Genomic DNA, 23170 nt, shown 5'->3' with positions numbered 1-23170 from the left:
TAGCTTCTCTGCTAGAGACACTGTGGCAATGTCAGCCAAGTCAAAGCTTGAAGGCAAAGGTCTTCCAAATAGGATTAGTTGCACTAATAAAGACTGCTGTTTTTAAATGGTTTCATCCAGTCTGATTAACTTTAAAAGGATTAGTATTTTTTGCTTGTTTATTGTATGTTTTAATAGATATTAAACTGATCTCTGGTGATTTTTTCTCATAATTTTATTGTAAAAATTTTCAAGCATAGATAAAGGTTGAAAGAATTTTACAGTTAATGTCCATGAGCTGAGCAACTAGATCCTATAACATTTTACTATATTTGCATTATCATCTCTCTCCATCCTTCTTATACATCCGTTAGTCCATCTTGGTTTTTGTTTTTTTATGCATCGTTTTTATGCATCTTTTTATGTATATTTTGTTTTTTTATGCATCTTATACTTGATCCCTGAACATTTCAGTGTGTACCTCACTGGTAGCTTATTAAAATGTGTTTATGTAAACTCTTTTCCTTTTTGCAATATGTTACTTCAAAATTATTATTTTTTTGCTTGTTTCTTTTATGGGTATTTTTTTTCCCCTTCAGAATGTTGTCTAAAATTTTTTAAGAATTTAAGACCAGTTTATAATTATTTGACATACAAAAGTAAAATATCATTGATTCCTAATGCATATTTAGACTTATGTTTGAAAATAAGTTTTATATTTTTAGGGATCTCTTTATACTTCAAAAGATAGACCATTACATGTTAAAGTCTAGCTATCAGCATTCTCTCTGAGGATTCCCCTCTCAGTTCTTGCTCAGCTTTGTACTCCATTCTGGAAATAAAGACAGCATGCAAAGGGCTGAAGTAAACAGAACTTCCCACATTCCTTCTCATAACAATAGTTACCTGTTATACCCGCTAAAGGCAGACAGGTTTGATTGCGTTATTTGTATGTAGCTCTAGCTAAAATGGGAGGAGTTTTTTTTATCTTGTTTTGAACAAGAGCAGCAACTGGCAAACATGTGGATCAATAAAACGCTTAACTTTATTTCCTTATTTTCTGATATTTAGTAGTCTCCCAAGTATCACATTCTTGGTGTTTGTATTATATTGTGTTATATTTAGTGTGTGGATTTGTTTTGTTTGGAGGTTTGTTTTTCAGTTTGTGATTTGATACTTTCGCTTCTGGCTTTTTATAGGCCAGTTTTTATGAGTGATAAAATATAAATTAGACCTTGATGGTGCCTAATTGTATTGAATGATGCACATCCAATAAATAATAGTGCTCTGTTATTTATTGATTTGTTGGAGATTCATTCATTTATAATAGGAAATGCTTAATTTCATCCTAAGTGCATTGCTTATAAAGAACAGTAACACCAAAGTTCATCCTGTTTTCTTAAAGCAAAAGGAATGTCAGTATCCTTTAATACTCCTCAAGTAATCTATACTGTGTTATTTGCTATAAATAATATAAAAATTGATCCAATTTTAAGTTGTTTTTTTATTTGTTCTTAGATAGCAAATCAAAAGGCCTCCAGTGGGTAATAGATACAACCATAGCTTACCCCAAAGCTGAACCCATGGATATTCAAACCTGGATCCTTGGATACAGAAAACCAACGGTCACACATGTACATTACAGGTGAGAAGTCTGCGTTAGTACTCAGCGTGTATCCAACATAAAGTACTGTTTCAGGATAGTGTGAATGTTTTTATATTAAAACATTTAATTAAATATTTAATATTAAATTTTTAATTGATAGCCAAAATGGCTCAAAATCATTCTTATGCTAAATTTTTAATATGAAAATATCATTTGAATAGTTATTTCACTGAGTGATAAGAGTCTCTAAAAATGGCGTTCTTGAGGCCCTATGATTACTTGATTGCCTGATGCTCTCGAGTAAAACTAATTTAACTTAAAGGGCCAAACATCACAGATAAATATATACTCATTTGGGTTAAGTAGATTTGTGTTAGTAGAAATGGAATTTATTTTTAAATCATTGTCATGTAAGATTTTCTAAATGATTAAATTGATAATTTAGCTGTGACTTACATTTTTAAATTTTTTATTATTTTTTAAGGTTAGCATCTGAGCTAACATCTGTTGCCAGTCTTCTTTCTTCTCCCTGAAGCCCCCCAGTACATAGTTGTATATTCCAGTTGTGGGTCCTTCTAGTTGTGGCATGTGGGACGCTGCCTCAGCATGGCCTGAGTAGCAGTGCCACATCTGCACCCAGGATCCGAACCAGTGAAACTCTGGGCCGCTGAAGCAGAGCACGCTAACTTAACCACTTGGCCACAGGGTTGGCCCCTAAATTTTTAATATTTTAGTATGCCTGTGCTATTTGCATAAACAACAGCGAAAACATGTATTGAATATTCTGTGCCAGCTTCTCGAGATTTTTTAATGTAGAATTCTTTTTTTAAAGAGTTTCGTGTAAATGTTTTTAGGTATTTATATCAAAGCATGATGCTAATAAGGCCTGGATAGATTTGATCACTTTATAAGCTATTTATCTTTGTTCTATTTCCTAATCAAAGATCTCAACCCATGGCAACTAAGTTGCAAAGTCAGCAGTTGGTCCCAAGGAATATCACAATTGCCATAAAAGCCCTCAATTCTAGAGGAAAACTACTCAGATTACATACCCATTGATAGTAAATAGGCAGCATATTTTCATATGTGTAAATCATCAGAGTTTTACAAATTTAAGTACAGAGTTGGAATAATTTGAAACAAATTTTGAAACTTAAATATTACAGTTTGGGTTTTTGCTATGTGAGGGATAACCATAAAATTACAGTTGATTCTGCTGTGTGACTTGCTTTGCCAAATTATGAAGTTCATGTGTAAGGTAAGGAAGTAATTCTTGATGATTATTCTGACTCCATTCCACGTATGTTGTCCATTTTACTTATTATGTCCAAGGCCCTGAAAGAATTTCTCCTATATCTAGACTTCAGTAAGTTTTTAAATTGTGATCTATAAATGAAGCTCAATTTTAATGCCAAAGCCAGGAGTACATGGCTGTTGGATCTGTGTGTATTGGACACATGTGGATTGTATCCTCATTGGATATATGTAGATCTTCCTAGAATGTCGTACCCAAAAAGAACTGAGACAGGGGAGAAAACATTAAACATCTATTATGGTAGACCTTGTTTTTCTTTTTTAACCAATAAATAGAAGAAATTTTAGTTTTTAGATACTCAGAAAAAATTAATGGAATCATAAGAGATCTTAGAAATAGAAGAAATGTCCATTTTTAGTAAAATTATTTTAACAGGAGCAAGTGCGAGCCTCTTAAATTCACTCAAAGTAGAAGTTTTTAACCCGTTTCTCTATGCAATATTTTGTGTATGTTTGCACTTTTCTGCAGGAAAGGTTCATAGCTTTCCCTCTGTTCTTAAAATAGGTAAAGGATTTTAAAAAAGATTGAGGGGCTGGCCCCGTGGCCGAGTGGTTAAATTCGCACGCTCTGCTTCGACGGCCCAGGGTTTCACTGGTTTGAATCCTGGGCGCGGACATGGCACCACTCATCAAGCCATGCTGAGGCGGCATCCCACATGCCACAACTAGAAGGATCCACAACTAAAAATACCCAACTTTGTACCGGGGGGCTTTGAGAGAAAAAGGAAAAATAAAATCTTAAAAAAGAAATTAAAAAAAAAAATTGAGAACCCTTGATTTAGAAATCAAAACCAAATAGTAGGTAGAAAATGACGAATGGTTAATTTAATACAGAAAAATACTTCTGTTAATAAAATAGAAGTTTCTCAGAAATATATTTCTTTATAGAGACTTTATTACCAGACAGAAATAGTAAAGAAAATTCTAATGTGTTAGATTAGCAGAGATTAAATTGTGTTATAGAATCATACCCCAAAATAATAATTAAAGTACAAATTATGCCCAATTATTTATTTGTACTCACATACACGTACGTAACACACATACCCTAGGAGTGCTGGGACAGGTGAGGAGGTATTTTCTTTTCTTCACAGGAATTTAATAGAGATCATTGTCTAACCAAGGGAAAAGGGAAGGACCTGTGTTCAGGTGGAAAAGGGAGGACAAATGAAAGCAGCGAGAGAGAACAGAGGTGCTTTTGGTGTTTTGCTGTTAGCATAGTTTTGAGGATTCGCAAGAAGCTTGTGCGAGAGGGTGCGGGCCCTGTCGTTAGCAGCTCCCACGACCGCCTCTATCAGCCATGGACCGACTAGGTCTCCTCCCGTATTGTTCTAAGCCCTCAGGGCACCCTGGGCATAGGGAAACAGAGGTTGATTTTTCATTTGGTTGGTTTTTTTTTTTTACCTCCCAGCTTTCTCAGTTCCAAAATAATCTGTTTTATTGCTTATCCTCGATTTTTCCTGGCAGGAGTAACACCATTAAAATAAGTTTAAACAAACATGATGGTCTTTACTCATTTTGGTTTTTTGTTGTTGTTCTCAGAAAGATTGTTTTTTATTCAGACTCTCTAGTCATTTGGTTATATCTTAAAAATTTTAAACAATGATGAGATGTTTCCATTTAAAATAGATTTAAAATACAACATTAGAAATCGTATATACAGAAATGTGAATAATATAAATAACTGGGGTCAGATCTCTTCCTCTTTTAATGTGGGAAAGTTGGCAAGAAAAACTACATTGACTGCTTACAGTGGGGAATGGGTGCCCAGAGAGAGAGGAAAAGGTGGCCTGGAAACTGTAAAGTTCACTGAAAAATAGTAGTTTTGCTTAATGTTGTCCTGCTTATCTTCACCTATAGGCAGATTTTAAAAACTATTCATGAATGTATTTTTTTCCCCGCAGTTAACATTACTGTTAAGCCATTGGTACAAGTACAAGCCATTGGTACAAAATTGGTACAAGCCAATTTTGCTTCACATGATGTAGAAAGTATTTGTTTTCTTTGTAACCTCAGCTGACTTTTTTTTTTGTTTTAATAAAGCAGCCCTCATTCTTAGAGAATTTAATTGAAGTGATCACATGGTGATTATGGTGTAGCTGGGCAAGTTAGTACTCTTGCTAGTTTTTTTCAGTATAATCTGGAGGAGTAAACATGTGAGAGTCAGAAAGTAATCATTCTGTTCTGTTCAGCATTTATCAGATCCCACTTGGAATATTGCCGTGTGTTTTAATTTCTTTATTTTAAAAGAAATAATGCAGTTAGTAGAAGGTTATGAAAAGAGCTAATATAGATGAATCCTAGAACGCTAGTACTGCTTAAAGGGCGGTCATTTTAGATCACGTCCAAGCACATTTGGAGGTGGTGGTAATTAAGTGAAATCTAACTCTAAGAGAAACTCCACGTTGAAAGTCCAAACGGGTTAAGAAGTTTAACAATTCATAAGTACTAAATCGGTACTAAGTTTCCACATACAGGAAGTACTTCTATCATATTCTAGGTACTTCTGTCATATCACGGAAGGTAGTAACTGTCCTTTCTCATGTAAAACATCCTGGTGCCTGCTGAGCGCCGTAGAACGTGCCCCTGGAGGGCTCGGGCTCTCTGTTATTGGGCGATCACCTTCCTGACCATCGGAATCCACTTGGGAAGCAATACAGTTGGCATTGTTTATTTAGCATTAATCAGTGGTTGGGCCATTTTTTATTTCCTTAATACATTTCTCTTCTCTTCTTGGAAACTATCGTCAAGGCCACCAAGTAGATTCCGCTACCTGTTCTGTACCTCATTGGAACACACTGTGACAGGTGGATGGGGATCTCTGAGCAAGAAAGGTGTTTTCCCTACAGAGTGACTCTAGTCATATGTGTCAGCACAGTTAAGTGCTGAGAAAACACTTGGTCTTTGTTGAAATACGAAAAGAATATCTAGATTACTGGAATGTGCAGCAGAAGGTTCGTCTAGATTTTAAGTTTCTGTACTGATGCTTAGGGAAAAAGCCTAAGAATGCAATAGCTTATTTTAAATGTTCTGAAATAAACTATTTTGTCTTCCAATAGCAGTTCTTTATATTGTCAAGTAACTTCTTAGGCTTATGTTGATTTTTAGGATTTCTGGAAGAGAACCCTAAGTATACATGTAATTATATGCTGTGGAATACTTTCCTAAAATCCCACATAAATGAGAAAGTAAAAATTTGTAACACGGTTATATACTAGATCCAATCTTACAAATAGGTAGCGTTATCTTTCAAAAGTCAAACTTTTAAGGCAAGTGTTTGGAGCTTACTCCTTAGAAAACTTGTGGTAAATGAAGATTAAGTACCCAGATCACTTTGCTAATCACTGAGCTCCTCAGGCAATCCATCCTAGGACCTTGATGGCCAGAGGTAGCCCCTGCTTCTGTGAATGCATTGTTTGAGCACCAAATGGTATACTGATAAAAATGTGTTTTAAAAACTACAAAGCACCTTACAAATTATTATTAAGATACATGAAGTGTATATGGGTTATTGATAAGTCCAGTATTCGTAAATTAGCATTCCCCATGGATTGCATCTAAGCCACTTATTACTTTAAGAGAAAGGATGTCTTTTCTTATTCTTTACTTCCCCTAATTATATATTAACTGGGGAAATATTTTTCATTAGTATGGATAGAACTGCATTATTGATCTTTTTCAAAAGTAAAGCTTGTTTTAAAAGAGGAACTAAGGCTTAACTATGAGAAACATTTGAGGGGAACAACTTTTTCCTCCTCCTTTCTCCTTTCTATCACTGTCCCACTAGCAGACAGCTTATTCCTATTAAAGAAGCGATGGGCACAGTGTGCCACTGTTAAGGAGTTAACAGGAAAGTGAAACATGAATTAGATTTTAGTTACAGGGATGGAATGTTTATAGGGCTAAAAGCAAAAGTAACCCCTGTCCTTAATATAAGTGTCTACTTTACTCCAAATTAGGACAGTGAGTTAGAGAAGATGGTTCTCTTGTGCAGAAGTAGCTTATATTTTCATTTCAAAAATCTTAAAAGCAGATATAACCATGAGTGTAGTGGCATAGATAGATTACTAACAGCACAGGTGTGGCTTTCGGATCTAATTTGATTGGAACTTTGGTTACTTTGGAGAAGGATTCAATTACAGACTGGGGCAAGAATTTATTTTCAATTTGGGGAGGGGAAATTAATTCAGAGAAGGAATATTTAACCAATATTTTTAAAGAAAATATGCTCACTAGAAGAATGGGCAAATGTTAACATTTTGACATATTTGCTTCAGGATTTTTTTATTAATAGAAGAAACAAAACATTTCTAGTGAAGTTCCCATCGCTCCCCTTCTCTGTTCCATACCACTTCTCTCCCACCCACAACGCCACTGCCATCATAAATTTGTGTATCCTTCCTGTCCTTATACTTTTATTACACAGATACATTTATAATATACAATATTGTTGTGTGTATTTTTTAAATGTATATTACCATATATGATATATGATTTTACAACATGTATTTTTCCACTCTATATTACATTCTGGGTCTTTTTATTTTTACACTTCTGGCTCCCTTTTGTTCATTTGAACTATTAACACTATTTAACTGTTCTATTCCTGTCATATGATTGTCACACATTGTCTATTCATTCTGCTATTGTTGGATACTTATTTTCTCAGTCTTTTAGCTAGTATAATAAACAATGTCACAATGAACATTCTTATACCTGTTTCACTAAGCGTATACTTATAAGTGAGAGTTAAAGCAAGATCTGTATGTGCCCAGCTGTGGAATTGCTAGATCATAGGGTATGTGCATTTTTACCTTGACTGGGTTAGTCAAATGGTTCTCAAAGTGGTTGTATCAGATTACAGTTTCATTAGCAGTATGTAAGAGATCACCTTTTTCTACATCTCTGTCAAAGTCATCACCTTTGGTCTTTTGCAACTCTGGTAGGTATGAGATGGTATATCACTATTTAGGCGTCAGGTTTCGTGTTTACGAAGTAGGTATGATAATCCTCCAACCTGATATTAAAATGCGCTGATGTGAAGCATAAGATTAGGGTGAAGGTAGCGTGTTTATTTAAAAATTCAATCACTATTGGAAATCTTAAAGGTTTACTCATTGATGTCTACCTTCCCTGTCTAGAAAGTAACCTCCATGAGAGCAGATGCTTCACCTGTCTTGTTCACAATTATATTCCTAGAACAATGCTGGCGTATAGTAGAAGTGCAATACTAATTGAATGTATGAATGCTAAAGTTCATGGTATAGACATGCACTGTCCAGTTATAGCACAAAAGGCTACCTATGGCTGTTGAGCACTTAAAGTGTGGCTTGTCTGATTGAGATGTTCTGTAAGTGTAAAATGCACACTAGATTTTAAAGACTAGTAGGAAAAAGGAATGTGAAACATCTCATTAATAATTTTTTTGATGGGATGTTGATAATATTTTAGATTTGAGGTTAAAGGATTAAATTTCTTTAATGTTATTAGGTGTTCTCTATTGTATACTTCATAAAATATTAATTGTATGCCTTTATTTTTAAAAATAAATTTATGAAAAATATTTCATAGAGGGAAAAACTCCTTCCCAGCATGTTCACCTAAAATTCCTTTTTTATATTTCCTTTTAATATTTGTTCTTATGTATGTTTTTAATGTAGCTGTAGTTTAGTTTTAACTGTAGTGTAGTTTTAATGTAGTTGTAATATGCATGAAAGTTATTAGTATTCTACTTTATCCCCATAGCATTTTAATGAACATATAATGTACTATACATTTACTAGGTGTTAAGATTACAGATTTTATAAGTATTAGAAAATATTGTTATAAAGTCTTTACATTTTTAGTGGCTTTCCAAAATCCTGGTTAGTGGATACATTTTAATTACCCATTTCCGTATTGATCATAGACTTTTCAGGTTTTATTCTTGACTTTAAATAATACTATGCTGAGTATATTACTTAGTACTTACGTATAGTTCCCCCATCCATGTTTTGGATTCCTTTATAGTAGATATATTTAACCTGTTAGTTCTAATGTTGGATAGGAAAACATTATTAGAATTACATCTAAATAGCGAGAGTGATTGTCAAAGAGATGGGGGGAAATTATTTATGAGAAAAATTACCAACACTTAAAAACAGAGTATAATATTTTAGTAACTTTATGCATAAACCTATATATATTTGTGATTAATATATCATTTTGGCTTTCCTTTCTGGTTTTTTCCCTTGCTTCCTAAAATAAGAAAACAAAAACGTCACAAGTTTTTATAAGTTTTAAGGGTTATAATTTTAGAAATGGTTTTTCCCTCCCAAACTTTCTATTTTGGAAAATTTCAGACTTACTAATTAAATCCATGTATGGTGAATGTTGTTTCTTCTGTGTTATTTCCCAGATCCCATGGGATAATTTTGAAGCAAGTTTCAGACATCATATCATTTCATTTGTAAATATTTCATTATGTATTCTCTAAAATGTATGAATTCTTTTTGTAAAAAAACATTACACATTATCATACCTAAAAATATTAATAACAATTCATTAATATCATTAAATATCTAGTCAGTTATCAAATTTCCTGGATTGTCTTATAAATGACTTTTTTGAACAGTTTGGATTCAGTTAGATTATAATTGCTTAATATATCTCTTGTTTCCTTTTATCTATAGATTCCCCCCCTCTCTTTTGTTTTTTTCTTATAGCTTATTTTTTGAGGCTATAGTTTATTTTTTGAGACTATTTGCCCTGTAGAGTTTTGATAATTTTGGTTTTGCTGATTGTATCCTGTGTGTTTCCCTGACTTCTATATTTCCTGTAAATTGCTGGGTAGATACTAAAACTTCATCAGTTTGGGGTTTGAATTTGCTTGACAAGAAATGCTTCATAAGTGGTGATGCTTACTTCCGTCAGCAGGCATATAATGCCTGGTTGTCTGTCAGAATAGTTTTTGAATGCTGTTATTAGTTTAATGTCTTAAAACAAATATATCCAATGCTTTGAGGGAAAAAATGATACCTCCTCATTCTAGCCCTTTTACCCCAAACAATGATGTCAGGAATTTCAATTTAAAATTTAGGCCTCTTCTGGCATGTAATAACACATAAAGAGGATTGGTTTTGCCTGAGATACTGTCATAGTGATGATATAAGAAGGTCCATAGTCTTATGTTGTTTGGTGAGCCATTAAAAAGGATTTTCACCCGCTGTGTCCTAAACTATAAAGGTGTTGGAAATGTTCTAAACTTAATTGAAAAATGAACTACAAATCACCCATTGATACACTGATAGTTCTATTAGTCAGGGTTCTTCAGAGAAATAGAACCAATAGGATATGTAGAGAGATCAATAAGAGGAGACTTATTATAGAAGTTGGCTATCATGGTTATGGATGCCGAGGAGTCCCATAATCTGCTGTTTGCAGGCTGGAGAACCAAGATAGCCTATGGTTAATTCAGTCTGAGTCCCAAGGTCTGAGAAAGGAGGGAGAAGGGGAGGTGATGGTGTTAGTCCCTTCTGATTCTGAAAGCCCAAAACCAGGAGTGCCAATGTCCAAGGGCGTAAGAGGAATGTGTATCAAGCTGAGATAGCAGATTCCCCCTTCTTCCACCTTTTTGTTCTATTCAGGCCCTCAGTGCATTGGATGATGCCCCCTGCATTGGTGAGGGTCATCTTCTTTACTTAGTCTACTGGTTTGAGTGCTAATCTCTTCCAGAGACACCCCCACAGACACACCCAGAAATAATGTTTTACGAGCTCTCTGGGCGTCCCTTACTCCAGTCAAGTTGACACATAAAGTTAAGCATCACAGTCATCTACATAGGAAACCCAAGACACTGAGTTCACCATCTATTTATAGAGGTCAGCAATCTTGATAGAAAATCATCACAGAAAAATCAATGGTATCCCTTTATCCTGGCAATAAATAGAAGATGTAATTTTAAAAAAGACACTATTCTCAGAAGCAGGAAGACTATAAAGTACTACCAATAAAACTTTAAAAAATATATAAGCCTTTTATGAGAAAAATATAAAAATTTCATTGAAGAACATGAAAGACCTGAATAAGCAGATAGAGAGACTGTATTCATAGAGGGGAAGGCTCAAAACTGTAAAGATGTCAGCTCTCCCAAATTAATCTATAAATTTAATATAATTCCATTACATTATATTTGGAAGGATTTAGAATGAGAATCCAGGAGGGTTTTTATGGAAACTTGACAAGATTGTTCTAAAATTCATTTGAGAGAATAAAGATAAATGAATATCTAAGATAGCTTTGAAGATAAACGAAACAGGAATTCTTCCTACCAGATATCAAGGCTTAGTGTAATTTAAACAGTATAGTATAAGGGCAGACCCAGATCGATGGAAAGATGGGAAGATCTGGATTTCTTTGGGAACTTGTGTATGATTGAGTAGGCAGCACATATCAGTGGAGAAAGGGCAAATTTTTCAATAAATGAAATGGTTTGGGACCATTGATTCTATGTATGGGGGAAAATAAAATTAAAATTTTACCCCGTACCATATCCCCAAATAAATCCCAGATGGATTTTTATCTCAACATCAATAATGAGATTCTAAAGTATTGAAAGAAAATAGAAGATACTCCTAATGTCCTCACAGTAGGATAGGCCTTTCTTACACAAAAATTGTAAGTCATAAATCATGAAAAAATATAAATTTGAATGCATCAAAATTAAGAACTGGAGTATGCAAAAGACCACCATAAACAAAGTTAAGGTGTTTGAAATGCATATAAGGAAGATTAATTTTTTTTTTTTTGAGGAAGATTAGCCCTGAGCTAACATCCGCTGCCAATCCTCCTCTTTTTGCTGAGGAAGACTGGCCCTAAGCTAACATCCATGCCCATCTTCCTCTGCTTGATATGTGGGATGCCTACCACAGCATGGCTTGCCAAGTGTTGCCATGTCCGTACCTGGGATCCGAACCAGTGAACCCCGGGCTGCCAAAGCAGAACATGTGCACTTAACTGCTGCGCCACCAGGCCAGACCCAACAGAGATTAATATTGAATATGTATTTAAAGAGTTTCTACAGATCAATAATAATTTTTAAACCCAATAGAAAGACAAGATATAAAAAGACTTCCTTATTCATAGAAATCAAAATATGTGAAAAGATGATTGAAATACAAAATAAGAGAAAATACTGTTCTTTGCTCATCAGTTATCAAGTATTGATTGGTAAGGTTGTAGGGAAAATGACACACAAATTGGTGCAGCCAATTTGAAGAACAATTTGGCGGTATCTTAAGTCCTCTGTGACATAACAGTTATACTTGGGACTACATATTCTAGAGAAAGACAGGGATATTAGTGCAGCATTTTTGTAAGAGTAAAAAATTGGAAACAACATAAATATTCAGCAGTAGAGGAATGGCTAAATAAAGTGTTGTATTTCTTCAAAGGACTAAGCTAAACAGAATTTTGTATTTGACCACTTGATTTCTTCAGTAGGATGACTAATAATCATCTCTAAAACTAACCTGTAGATTTTCCTAACAATATATGCTCCTTTGTAGCCTTCTGCATCTCATTATTGATAGCAACTTCCATCCTTCCAGTTGCTCACATCAAAAACCATGGAGTCATCCTTGGCTCCTCTCTTTCTCTCACATCTCACATCTACTCACTGAGGAAATCCTTTTGGTTCTATATTCACATATATATCCTAGATCTAACCACTTCTTTTCACCCTTGTCCTGGCCACTATCACCTCTACCTAGCTCCTAGGTCACTACACAACCTCCTAACTGGTCGCTCTGTTTTTACCTTCGTCCCTCTTAGTGTCTGTTTCCAATGTGATATCCAGAGTGATCTTTTTAAAATCTAGGTCAGATCATGTCAATCTTGGGTTCAGAATCCCATAATGGCTTTACCCATCTAAAAAGGCAAGGAGACTTACATGGTGTCTAAGGCCCTGTTTGACCCGCTCTTACCCTCTGACCTCATCTCCTGTTACTTCCCCTTACTCACTCCACTTTGGTTGTACCCGCTTTCTTGCTGTCCTTGAATGTGCCAAGGGTGTTCCCATCTCAGGCTCTTTGTACTGGCTGTTCCCTCCTCGCCAGAGAGTCTTCCCTTGGAAATCTGTAATGCGTGACAGTGGAGTCAGGATGATTTTCTAATTATATTTCTTATAGTTGGTGGTTATAAAGGTGATATTTGAAGCCCATCCCATAGAGATAAAGTCACATCACTTCTTAGATACCAGAATTAAGTTCTAAAAAACACAATAAGCAAGAAATCCTATACCATATTTCATTAATTAAGATTTTTTTTTCACATTTTAACATCTCTGAAATTGGGAGACATCTTAAAATCAGTATAATAAAGCATTACTTATAAGTTAATTGGATATTTAGCATGCAGCACTTCAAACAAACAAAAGTCCAAAAAGTAATTGCTGCCTGTCCCCTCTCCCCCCAAAAAAGGCAGCAGTGACTGCCGTATAGTTGGTATTCCACTGTCAACAGTGAATGCCTCTGGGCAGGGCGTCTTACTTCTCATTGCAGTATTTGAGGTTCTTTTTACAATGTGAATGTATTAACTCTTCAATTTAAAAAGTTAATTGAAAAAGGAAAAGCTTGCAGTTTAGAATTTTGGTTTAAATAATCATTTGAATAATCACAACAAAAGCATTTTCATCATGTAGTTATAAGAATTTAATAAGTCACATTTAAAATGCATACCATTTAATAGACACTAAATAGATTTTACCCCTTTAAATCATGGATCTTGAAATATTCGAGTTATATAGTCTGGGTTTTTATATTCTAGTGTTTTATCCATAATTTAAAGGTGAGCTTTAAGGGGCCAGTCCATGGCCAAGTGCTTAAAGTTCCATGCACTCTGCCTTGGTGGCCCATGTTTGCGGGTTTGGATCCCAGGTGCAGACCTACTCCACTTATCAGCCACGCTGTGGAGGCATCCCACATGCCAAAAATAGAGGAAGATTGGCACAGATGTTAGCTCAGGGCGAATCTTCCTCACGCACATAAAAAAGTGAGCTTTCAGAAACTTAAATTTCTATAATTAGACTTTTTTGGTGTTAAAGTTAGAATAAAGTGGAATAAAATTAACATAGTAAAAATCAGTTATTCAACCTAATGGGGACCTAGTTTCAGGTCACCTTTTCCCAGTAACTGTGAATAACTCTAAAGTGGTTCATGCCAGGTACTAATGATGCATTAGAGGGTTACCACCCTCAGCTCCAGCCACAAAATCACTCTTCTGGAAGTGAGGTCCTAAGATTGCCTCTTGAACTAAAAGTGGCTTTTTTTTTTTCCTCTAGAGGAAGGAAACAGTGTCCTATCTTTAGTTTTTCCTATGCTATGGCTTTTCTCTATCATTGCTTATAATTGTTGCTTATTTCACCCCTACTTCTGCTAACAATTTTCTTCTTCCGGTCTGCTTTTCTTATCATCTCTTGTTTTCTATTGCTTTGCCTCTTGTGTCCTAGCTTTTCCCTGGAAAAGGTGGGAAGTTCTAGTTATCAGTTGCTATTCAGAGCTTCCAGTTGGAAAGTGGAGAGTTACACATTAAATTTAATCTTCAGGTTTTTAGTTCTACTCGGCTGCCTTTATTAATGTACACCACCCACAAGTTCTTTTTTCTTTTCTGCACCAGCAGTTTTTTTCCCCCTTTCCTTTAAGAAAATAAAACATTTTGGTTTGGCACCATTCAGGAGGCTGGAGACATTAAGTAAGTGATCTTAACTGAGGTTTGATTATATGGTGCATTTAATTATGTATTTCTGTAATGAAATTGAAGATCTGAAAAATGTGAATCATCATTTCAAATAAAATAAAATCTCCATCCTTTAGTTAGAAGATAAGCTTAATTTCTTCTCAAATATTGATAAGAAGTTATACTTGAAACAAATTTTTTACTGTTAATATAGTAAAGAACCAAGACTATAACCTATAAATCTAACTTACCAGGTTATTTTCAATATATGAATCTGGACATAATGTGCTTTAGAGAACTATAGTGAGCTTTAGAAATGAAGAGTGCTCTCCCTGCCTCCTTGGCCCCCTGGGGCTCCTGATGTCTTCACTTTCAGATCTCTTCAGGGTCAAGCACAGTGGCTGTGGTTTTAAAAAAATATTTTTTGTTTTCTAATTTAATTTAGCTTTGTTGGAAAAAATTCTTAGAGTTTAAATTTTAATTGATTAACGGTTAAGCATAACTCCCACTGATGATCCCTATTTATCTTTCTGTCTATCTCCACACAAACTTACACACACTGTCTCTGACAGATTGCTTAAATATAGACCTTCTCCAGGATCCTGTTTTTAGTCCTCTTTTTTTTTCCTGTGGAGGTTGAGTTCGTAACAGGAGAGTATGTATAAAGAGAGAAACGGCTCCTCTCTAGGTGGACCCCTGGCTCTCAGTCTTTCCAAACCCTCGCTTACCTTCCTGTTCTCCACCTGGATACCGTTTTGCTTCTTCAAACCTAATATTTCTAAAAATGAACTCATTTTTCTTCACACAAAGTTCATCTCCTGGCTTTCCAAGTGGGGTCTTTGTTAACATTGTTCTGCCCTCACCCAGAATGAAAACTTGGGAGTTCCTTTGACACTGCTGCTCTTTAATTTTATCCTCTCTCATATTCAGCGCCAGTTCCCATGAAAGATCACTCTGCTTGTGTGTTTGTTTGTATTCTCTCTTTTTATCTAAATGCCACAGTCTAGCTCAGGCCCCATAAGCTCTTACTGGGCGTATATGTACTTATTAAATATCCCTTTATTGACACTGGTTTCCCACTTCAGTCTTTCTTTTTTATTTTACTGCTATATTCCTCTTCCTAAAGCACGGTACCTACTTTCTTTCTTTCTTTCTTTTTTTCATAAACATTAGTGGGACAGTTGGCAAAATCTGAATGAAATCTGTAGATTGTAGATTAGGTAATAGTATTCTATCAGTGCTAATTTCCTGATTTTGATCATTGCATTATGGTTATGTAAGAGACTGACCTTGTATTTAGAAAATACACACGGAAGTATTTAGGGAACATAATATCTGTACTTTTCAAAAACAGGAAAAATCATTTATATGTCAGAAAAATGTAGATGTATATATGGAGAGAAACAATGATAAGATAAAGTAAATTTGGGAAATCTTGATATTTAGGGAAGCTGGGTGAAGCATGCATGTGAATGTACTATTTTAGCAACTTTTCTCTGAGTCTGAAAATACTTTAAAATAAAAAGTTTTAAAAAGTCCTTAGGAGATACGGGGAAATCTCTGTAGCTTCCCCTCAATTTTGCTCTGAACCTTAAACTGCTCTACAAAAATAAACTCTTAATAAAAAATTTATAAATCATTAGACTCATGGAAAGCATAATAGTGATTCTCTTAAGCAAGTACCAATGTCATGTTTTACTTAGTGGATAGTTCAGTTCATTAAGCAAGCATTTGTTCAACATCTTAATGAGTCTCAAAAGATGTAACACGAATAAGATGTAATAAATAAATTTGAGCAACGCCATCTCATTGTTCATACTCTCATGTGGCGTGTTGGTTTGCTGTGGCTTAGACTATTAGAAGGAGCAGGCTCTGGGCAGGGGGTACTAGGTCCATTATCCCTGACTGTGAAGGGACGCAGTGGCCCAGGTGCTGAGTACTGGCCATCTCCCTCTCCACATCAACATTGAAGTCCCTCAAGATTCTCTCCTATGTGACCCCAGGTTCACTACCTTAGAGCCTTGTTTTATCCCTGTATTAATGTGGCTAAAAGTTTATATCTGAGTTGCTGAATACTGTTTTCAGATAGCTGAGTGGGGTTTTTTTAAGCCTTTCTAGTGGATCCAGGGGAGCTATAAATATTGGTCTGTTGAGGATGAGGGCTGAGCAGCTTTCCCCAGGACAATGGCTTAAGGCAAAGCTTCTGGGAATTGAATGCTGGGAGATATTCTGATGTGTTAAATTTGACAGTATCTGTTCTTGTCTGTAAATCTATTTTTGGTGACAGGTAGTTTCTGCATTTCTGAGTTATTTTTGTCACACTAACCCTGATGGTGTCAATTAACTATGCCCATGGTATTGATGGCACCTCATAAAGTTTTACACTGGCAGATTACTCTCAATTTAATTCAGTTCAGCAAACTTGAGTTCCCATGAAGGAGCAGGCACTAATTCACACACTGGTTGTCCAAAGATGAATATAGCACAGTCTGATAGAGGAAACAGACACATAAGAAAATAAACAGCATAAACTAATCAGGTTAGTTACTCAGGACAGATTTGGCACCGAGAAAGAATGATTAACTCTGTAGGAGAGGAGGAGGAGGAAGCTGAAGTCGAAGAAGACAAAGGTGTGTGATAGAGCCAAATCCTTGTCTTCCATATAGGGAGTCAGTGAATAAATTTTAAATTGGATAATCTGGAAATAGTGGTATCAGCATGATAATAAGCAGAATGGAGGTGAATAGCAAAAGAAAGTTGAAAGGGATTGCATCTAGGAAGCGGGTGTCTGAGGAGGGGAAAAATAGGACTGTTACTTTCTATCCTGAGCCCTGTAGTACTCTGACTTTTGAAAACAATATGCATATTGTTACTTTGTTAAAAATTTTTCTTAAATCCACCTTAGTCTTTTAGGTCAACTTAAGTGATGCCTTGTCCATGTATCCTGTGCTATAAGTAGACACATACACCCCTTCCTTTAAACTTACACAGAAATTCTTTAACCTCCTTACACAACATTCACCATATTCTGGTTTTAGATTATTTGTTTACTTTTCGTATCCCTCCGCTAGATTATTAGGTTTTTGAAAGCAGGAACTGTTTATCTCAAAATCTTCTTCAGTGCTCATTAGCTCCTTGTGTGTTGTTGGCTTCTGGGCATAATTAAATTGAGGGTTTAGCCGTGTTGTCTGTTAGCTCACATTGTGGAGTCTTGGTGGCATGAAAATTCAGCTGTTCTAACTCAAATGTATAGAGGTGCAGCTGCTGAGCAGTATTTTATGTCCTTTTTTGAAAGTGTAATTTATCTAGTTCTCTTAAATCTGATTCTATGGATTTTGGTAGAATACTGTGTATTCAAGAGCACTTTCTGGGTTACTGATAGTAAGAATTTTTGTTACTTGAAAATAAGGAGCTAGTTTCTCATTTAGATAGCTATTGGTATTGGAAAGATTTATTTCTGTTATTTATTTATTTATATCCCACAAGAACTCCCTTTATTTGATCCCAAGAGGACTGGTATTCAGTGCATTTGATACTCTGCCATGTTAGGGGATTAGTTGTTTTAATATTTTAATCCCACAGTGACCAAACAATCGGAGTAATAGAAGTAGATTGCCCTTGAGGGAGCGCTTGGGCTGCCCTCGTGGCCGTCTCCCACCAAGAGAATGTCCAGGCTGTTCAGGGCAGATGGTGGGGTAGGTTTTCTGTCAAAACAGAGCCCCATGCCCACACTCCCCCCATTTAAAGCAGTAGATACTTTACCAACCTCACCACAGTCGTTCAGTAGTTTAATTGATAAACCTAAACTTCCTGCTTAATTCAGCCTTATTTTTTTTAAATTTATTTTTATTATATTTTTGTAAGGAAGATTGGCCTGAGCTAACATCTGTTGCCAGTCTTACTCTTTTTGCTTGAGGAAGATTGTGCCTGAGCTACCATCTGTACCAGTCTTTCTCTGTTTTATGTGGGATGCCACCCAAGCGTGGCTTGAGGAGCTGTGTAATGTCCGTACCCGGGATTCGAACCTGCAAACCCTGCGCTGCCCAAAGTGGAGCACGTGAACTTAACCACTATGCCACTGGGCCGGCCCCAATCTAGCCTTACTTTTCTCGTTAAAAAATGTTTTAAGTACTATTTCAAGATATTCTTTAGCCCTATGACTCTTGCTAAGTTATCCTTAGGTTGATTGTGTCTGATGTCACATTTACAGAAATAGTATATTTTAGAGGTTAAAAAGTAATGCAAATAATTCCCCAAACCATGTGGCTGCTACTCAGTGTAATAGAGGTGAATAGCTTAAAAGTGCTGCTTATATTGCAAAACTGTGTTAATACAGTATTATCTAAAAATAAAAAGTCAGTAATTTGTAGTGCCATTCACTTAAAAAGTAAAATCTAATTTTCAAATTTAAATTTGTAATTTTAAAACATTCCTCTAGTATCAGGATGAAGTTAACTGACTTTCCTAAAAATCCAAATATTTACGGACATTTAATTTGAAAGAAACACAAAGAACTCGTGTCCAGAACTGTGCTGGCCAAGAGTTGTGGGGCTTTGTTTGCTTGGAGTCGGCCACATACCATGGTTCGGGGGTCAGTCAGGGGTTTGGGGGGTTTCTACTCAGAGGTCGCGGCTTCTACTCTGTGCTGACTTTTTTCTGGCATTCCTCACTTTCCCAACTGCTGTGTCGGCCTCATCTCTGTGCTCTGATTCTTCAACCAGTAAGACTGCATGTTTCTGTGTAAGATGGAGCCTCTCTGCGCAGCACAAGCTGGGAACTATTCTCACGTAAAAAGCTGTAAAAACTGGAACACTTGCCCAGTGCCTCTCCTGTTTTCTAAGTCCTGACCCTCCTCCAGTATCTGCCCCTTCTAGTCACCCTCCAGAGTCTCCCACTGATTACTTTGTGCGTTTTGTACAGAATTTATAGCTGTTACCTGTGAACTAACAAGCAGCAGAACCTCTCTCTTGTTTTATTTTAATGGATGTTAAAAGTCACAGGGAGAGTTACAGCTAAATCTCAAATCAGAAGAGGTAAAAGAATAGATTTTGCTCTTAAGTGTACCCCCATTCGCTTTTCTGGCATATTCCTTTTCAAGTGGCACTGCACGGTGCCAAAGTGACTATAAATATAGGCACTGAAATCACATGGTGGTACTTAGTTATAAGATGTTTATCTGTATGATTCAGAATATTTTTATTAAGATTAATATTGAAAACACAAGATATCTATATTCTTAAAGAGAACTCATAGATGAATCTCTAGTATATGTCCCAAATTGGCATATCCCAGATTTAAAAATCTTTCTGTGAGAGGCATTCTTATAAATTGCTAGTCAGAATATAAATTGGCACAGTGTAGCAGCATCTTTCAAAATTACTGATGTATTTGGCAATTGACTTAGCTATTTCACTTCTGGAATTTTATCCTGTAGATATACTTGTACACATATGAATGGACATTTGCACAATGTTATTCATTGCCACATTATTTATAATAACAAAAGATGAGAAACTGTTCATCAATAGGAAATAAGAGGAATTTAATGTTTACCATGTATTAAGAGATTACAATGAAATTAGAAAATATTTTTAACAAAATGATAATGAAAATATAACCTATAAAAACTTATGGGGGGCCAGCCTAGTGGTTAAATTTGGCATACTGCACTTTGGCGGCCTGGGTTCGGATCCTGGGCACGGACCTACACCACTCGTCAGCCATGCAGTGGCAGTGACCCACATGTAAAATAGAGGAAGATTGGCACAGATGTTAGCTCAGGGCTAATCTTCCTCAAGCAGAAAGAGGAAGATTAGCACCAGATGTTAGCTCAGGGTGAATCTTCCTCAGGAAAAAAAAACTCATGGGATACAGCATAATCTGTGCTTAGAGGAAATGTATAGCCTTAAAATGAGCTTCTCTTTGAAAAGAGAAAAACTAGGCCAGCCTGGTGGCATAGTGGTTAAGTTTGTGTGCTCTGCTTCAGTGGCCCAGGGTTTTCAGGTTTGGATCCCAGGTGCTGATGTAGCACTGCTCATCAATCCACATTGTGGCAGCATCCCCCATACAAAATAGAGGAAGATTGGCACAGATGTTAGCTCAGTGACAATCTTCCTCAAGCAAAAAGAAGAAGATTGGCAACAAATGTTAGGCCAGGGCCAATCTTCTTTACAAAAAAAATGAAGAAAAGAAAAAAACTAAAAATCAGTGATCTAAATATTGATCTCAAGAAGTTAGAAAAAGAAAAGCAAATGAAATCCAAAAATATAGTAGAAGGCAGAGAATAAAAAGGAGAACTTATTGAAGTAGAAAACATACAGTAGGAAAAATAACAACAATAAAAAAATTGGCTTTTTGAAAACAGTATAAAATTGATCCACTCCTGGTAAGACTGAGCAAGAAAAAAAGAAGGCCCATGTTACCAATATGGAGAACGAAAAAGGGGACATCATGCCAGATCCTATGGTCATTAAAAAGACAATGAAACAACATTAAGTACAGTTCTTGCAAAACATAGAAAAGAGAGGATACTTCCCAGCTTGTTTTATGAGACCAGCATGACTGTGATACCAAAATCTGAATCAAGAATATTGTAAGAAAGGAAAATTTACAGGAAAATCTCTTACATGATTATAAATGCAAGATTAACCCAGTGATATATAAAACATACATCATATTGTGTACGAGAGCATATATTCCAGGAATGAAAGTTGGGTTTAACATTCAAAATCAATCAGTTTAGTTCATCACATTAATAGAATAAAGGGAGAAATTATACAAGCATTTCATTAGATGGAAAAAATTGATAAAATGCAAATCTCATTCATGATAAAAAAGAAAACACTCCTAGCAAATGGAAATAGAAGGGGATATCTTTAATCTGATTAATGGTATCTACAAAAAAAAAAAATCTACAGCAAGTATCATACTTAACAGTGAAGTGTTGAATGTTTCCTCCTGAAAGATCAGGAATGAAAGACAAGGGTGCTCATTATCACAACTTCTCTTCAACATTGTACTAGAGGTCCTAGTCAGACAATATGACAAAAAAAAGAAATTGAAAGTATAAATATAGAAAAGGTAAAAACAAAATTGTCACTGTTTGCTTTAATTCATCTTCATACCTGCAAACTAAGATTATAAAATTGCTTGGTGAATATAGACATTCAATCCTTACATGTAAATGGCTGTTTTATGGCTCTTTAGGGTAGCTTTAGGTACCTAAAGAGATTTCTTAGAGAAGGGAAGAGGTTAGGAAAAGCTACTTCACAGAACTGACTTTTTTTTTAATCATGTCCCTTTCGAACCCAGTTTAAGTGGAGATAGTGGCTTGAGACAGGGAGTCTGGTCCTTTGCAGCCGAGGAGCAAAGACATAGCAGGGTGAGGAGATGTGAGCTCAGCATTGTATGGTGAACACAGAGAACATTTTTCCCTAGAAATATGTTTGCCTAACGGCTAAATTCTGTCGTATTTCATGTACACTGCAGGTGAAGTAGTCTGTCAAGCAGCCTTAGGATCTTGTGTATCCTATGTAACTTTCCCCCATAGGAATCTGCGTTCTTAGTTAAAATGGGGAGAGGAGAGAGAGGAAACAATAAGATGTTTGGAATATTATTTCTAATTTGAGAGTTTCTTATAATTCAAAGGATAGAAGTTACCCTTTGAAGAGATGGAAAGACAAACCTGTTTAAATAGCCCAGGGACTTCTCATTTGAAATTTTGTCTCCTTATCTGTACTCCTCTGATTATATCAATATTCATATTAAAGAGTCTTTAGGATCTCTGTCAAAAATTCGTCTTTGGAGCTGGCCCAGTGGCGTAGCAGTTATATTCATGTACTCCACTTTGGCAGCCTGGTGTTTGCCAGTTTGGATCCCAGGTGGGGACCTACGCACCACTTATCAAGCCATGCTGTGCAGCGTCCCACATATAAAATAGAGGAAGATGGGCACAGATGTTAGTTCAGGGCCAGTCTTCCTCAGCAAAAAGAGAAGGATTAGTGGCAGATGGAGGTTAGCTCAGGGCTAGTCTTCCTCAAGAAAAAAAAAATAGAATTCATCTTTGTAGTACTTGATAACAACTATTTATCTTACTTTTATATGGCTGGCTTGAGGCTGGCTTCACTATTCTCTCAATGGTATGTGTATATGAATATGTGTGTGTATATCATATACACACACACACAGACAAACACCCACTCTGTATGTGTAAAGTATTATACTGTATGAAAATAGTCATGGAATGCCAACCCCTCATAACAACTTCAGGTGTGGTCTCTTCACTGCAACTGTTGCTGAACTCAAAGAGCTTGAAGCACAGTAATGCTTGCCGTGAGTGATGTGGCATTTCACAACCACCACCAGCGCTAATGATGCCAAGTGGTGCCACTACCCTATGCCAAGTACTGTTGTAAGCACATTATATGTGTAACAGCTTGTAAGGTAAATAATATTAGCCCCATTTTACAGATGAGAGAACTAAGTCATACAGAGGTTAAACAATTTTCCGAAGGTCGCACAGCTGGCAAGTAGTGGAGCTGGAATTCAACCCCAGGCGGT

At 35.9% G+C, this 23170-nt stretch overlaps 1 protein-coding gene across 7 annotated transcripts in view; it reads left to right on the top strand.

Annotated features, from left to right (window-relative positions):
- LPGAT1 (lysophosphatidylglycerol acyltransferase 1) overlaps window positions 1–23170 on the top strand; it is a 77038-nt gene that overhangs the window by 43279 nt on the left and 10589 nt on the right. For all 7 annotated transcript variants that reach the window (XM_070496831.1, XM_070496833.1, XM_044757974.2 and 4 more), the window contains one exon: window positions 1498–1624. In XM_070496831.1, the coding sequence (XP_070352932.1) occupies window positions 1498–1624 (127 nt within the window). The remainder of the gene's footprint in view (window positions 1–1497; window positions 1625–23170) is intronic.

This window comes from Equus asinus, chromosome 25, assembly GCF_041296235.1.
Source record: "Equus asinus isolate D_3611 breed Donkey chromosome 25, EquAss-T2T_v2, whole genome shotgun sequence".
Taxonomy (NCBI): Eukaryota; Metazoa; Chordata; class Mammalia; order Perissodactyla; family Equidae; genus Equus; species Equus asinus.
Note: the sequence above shows the minus strand (reverse complement) of the source record. Positions and strands in the feature narration are given on the sequence as shown.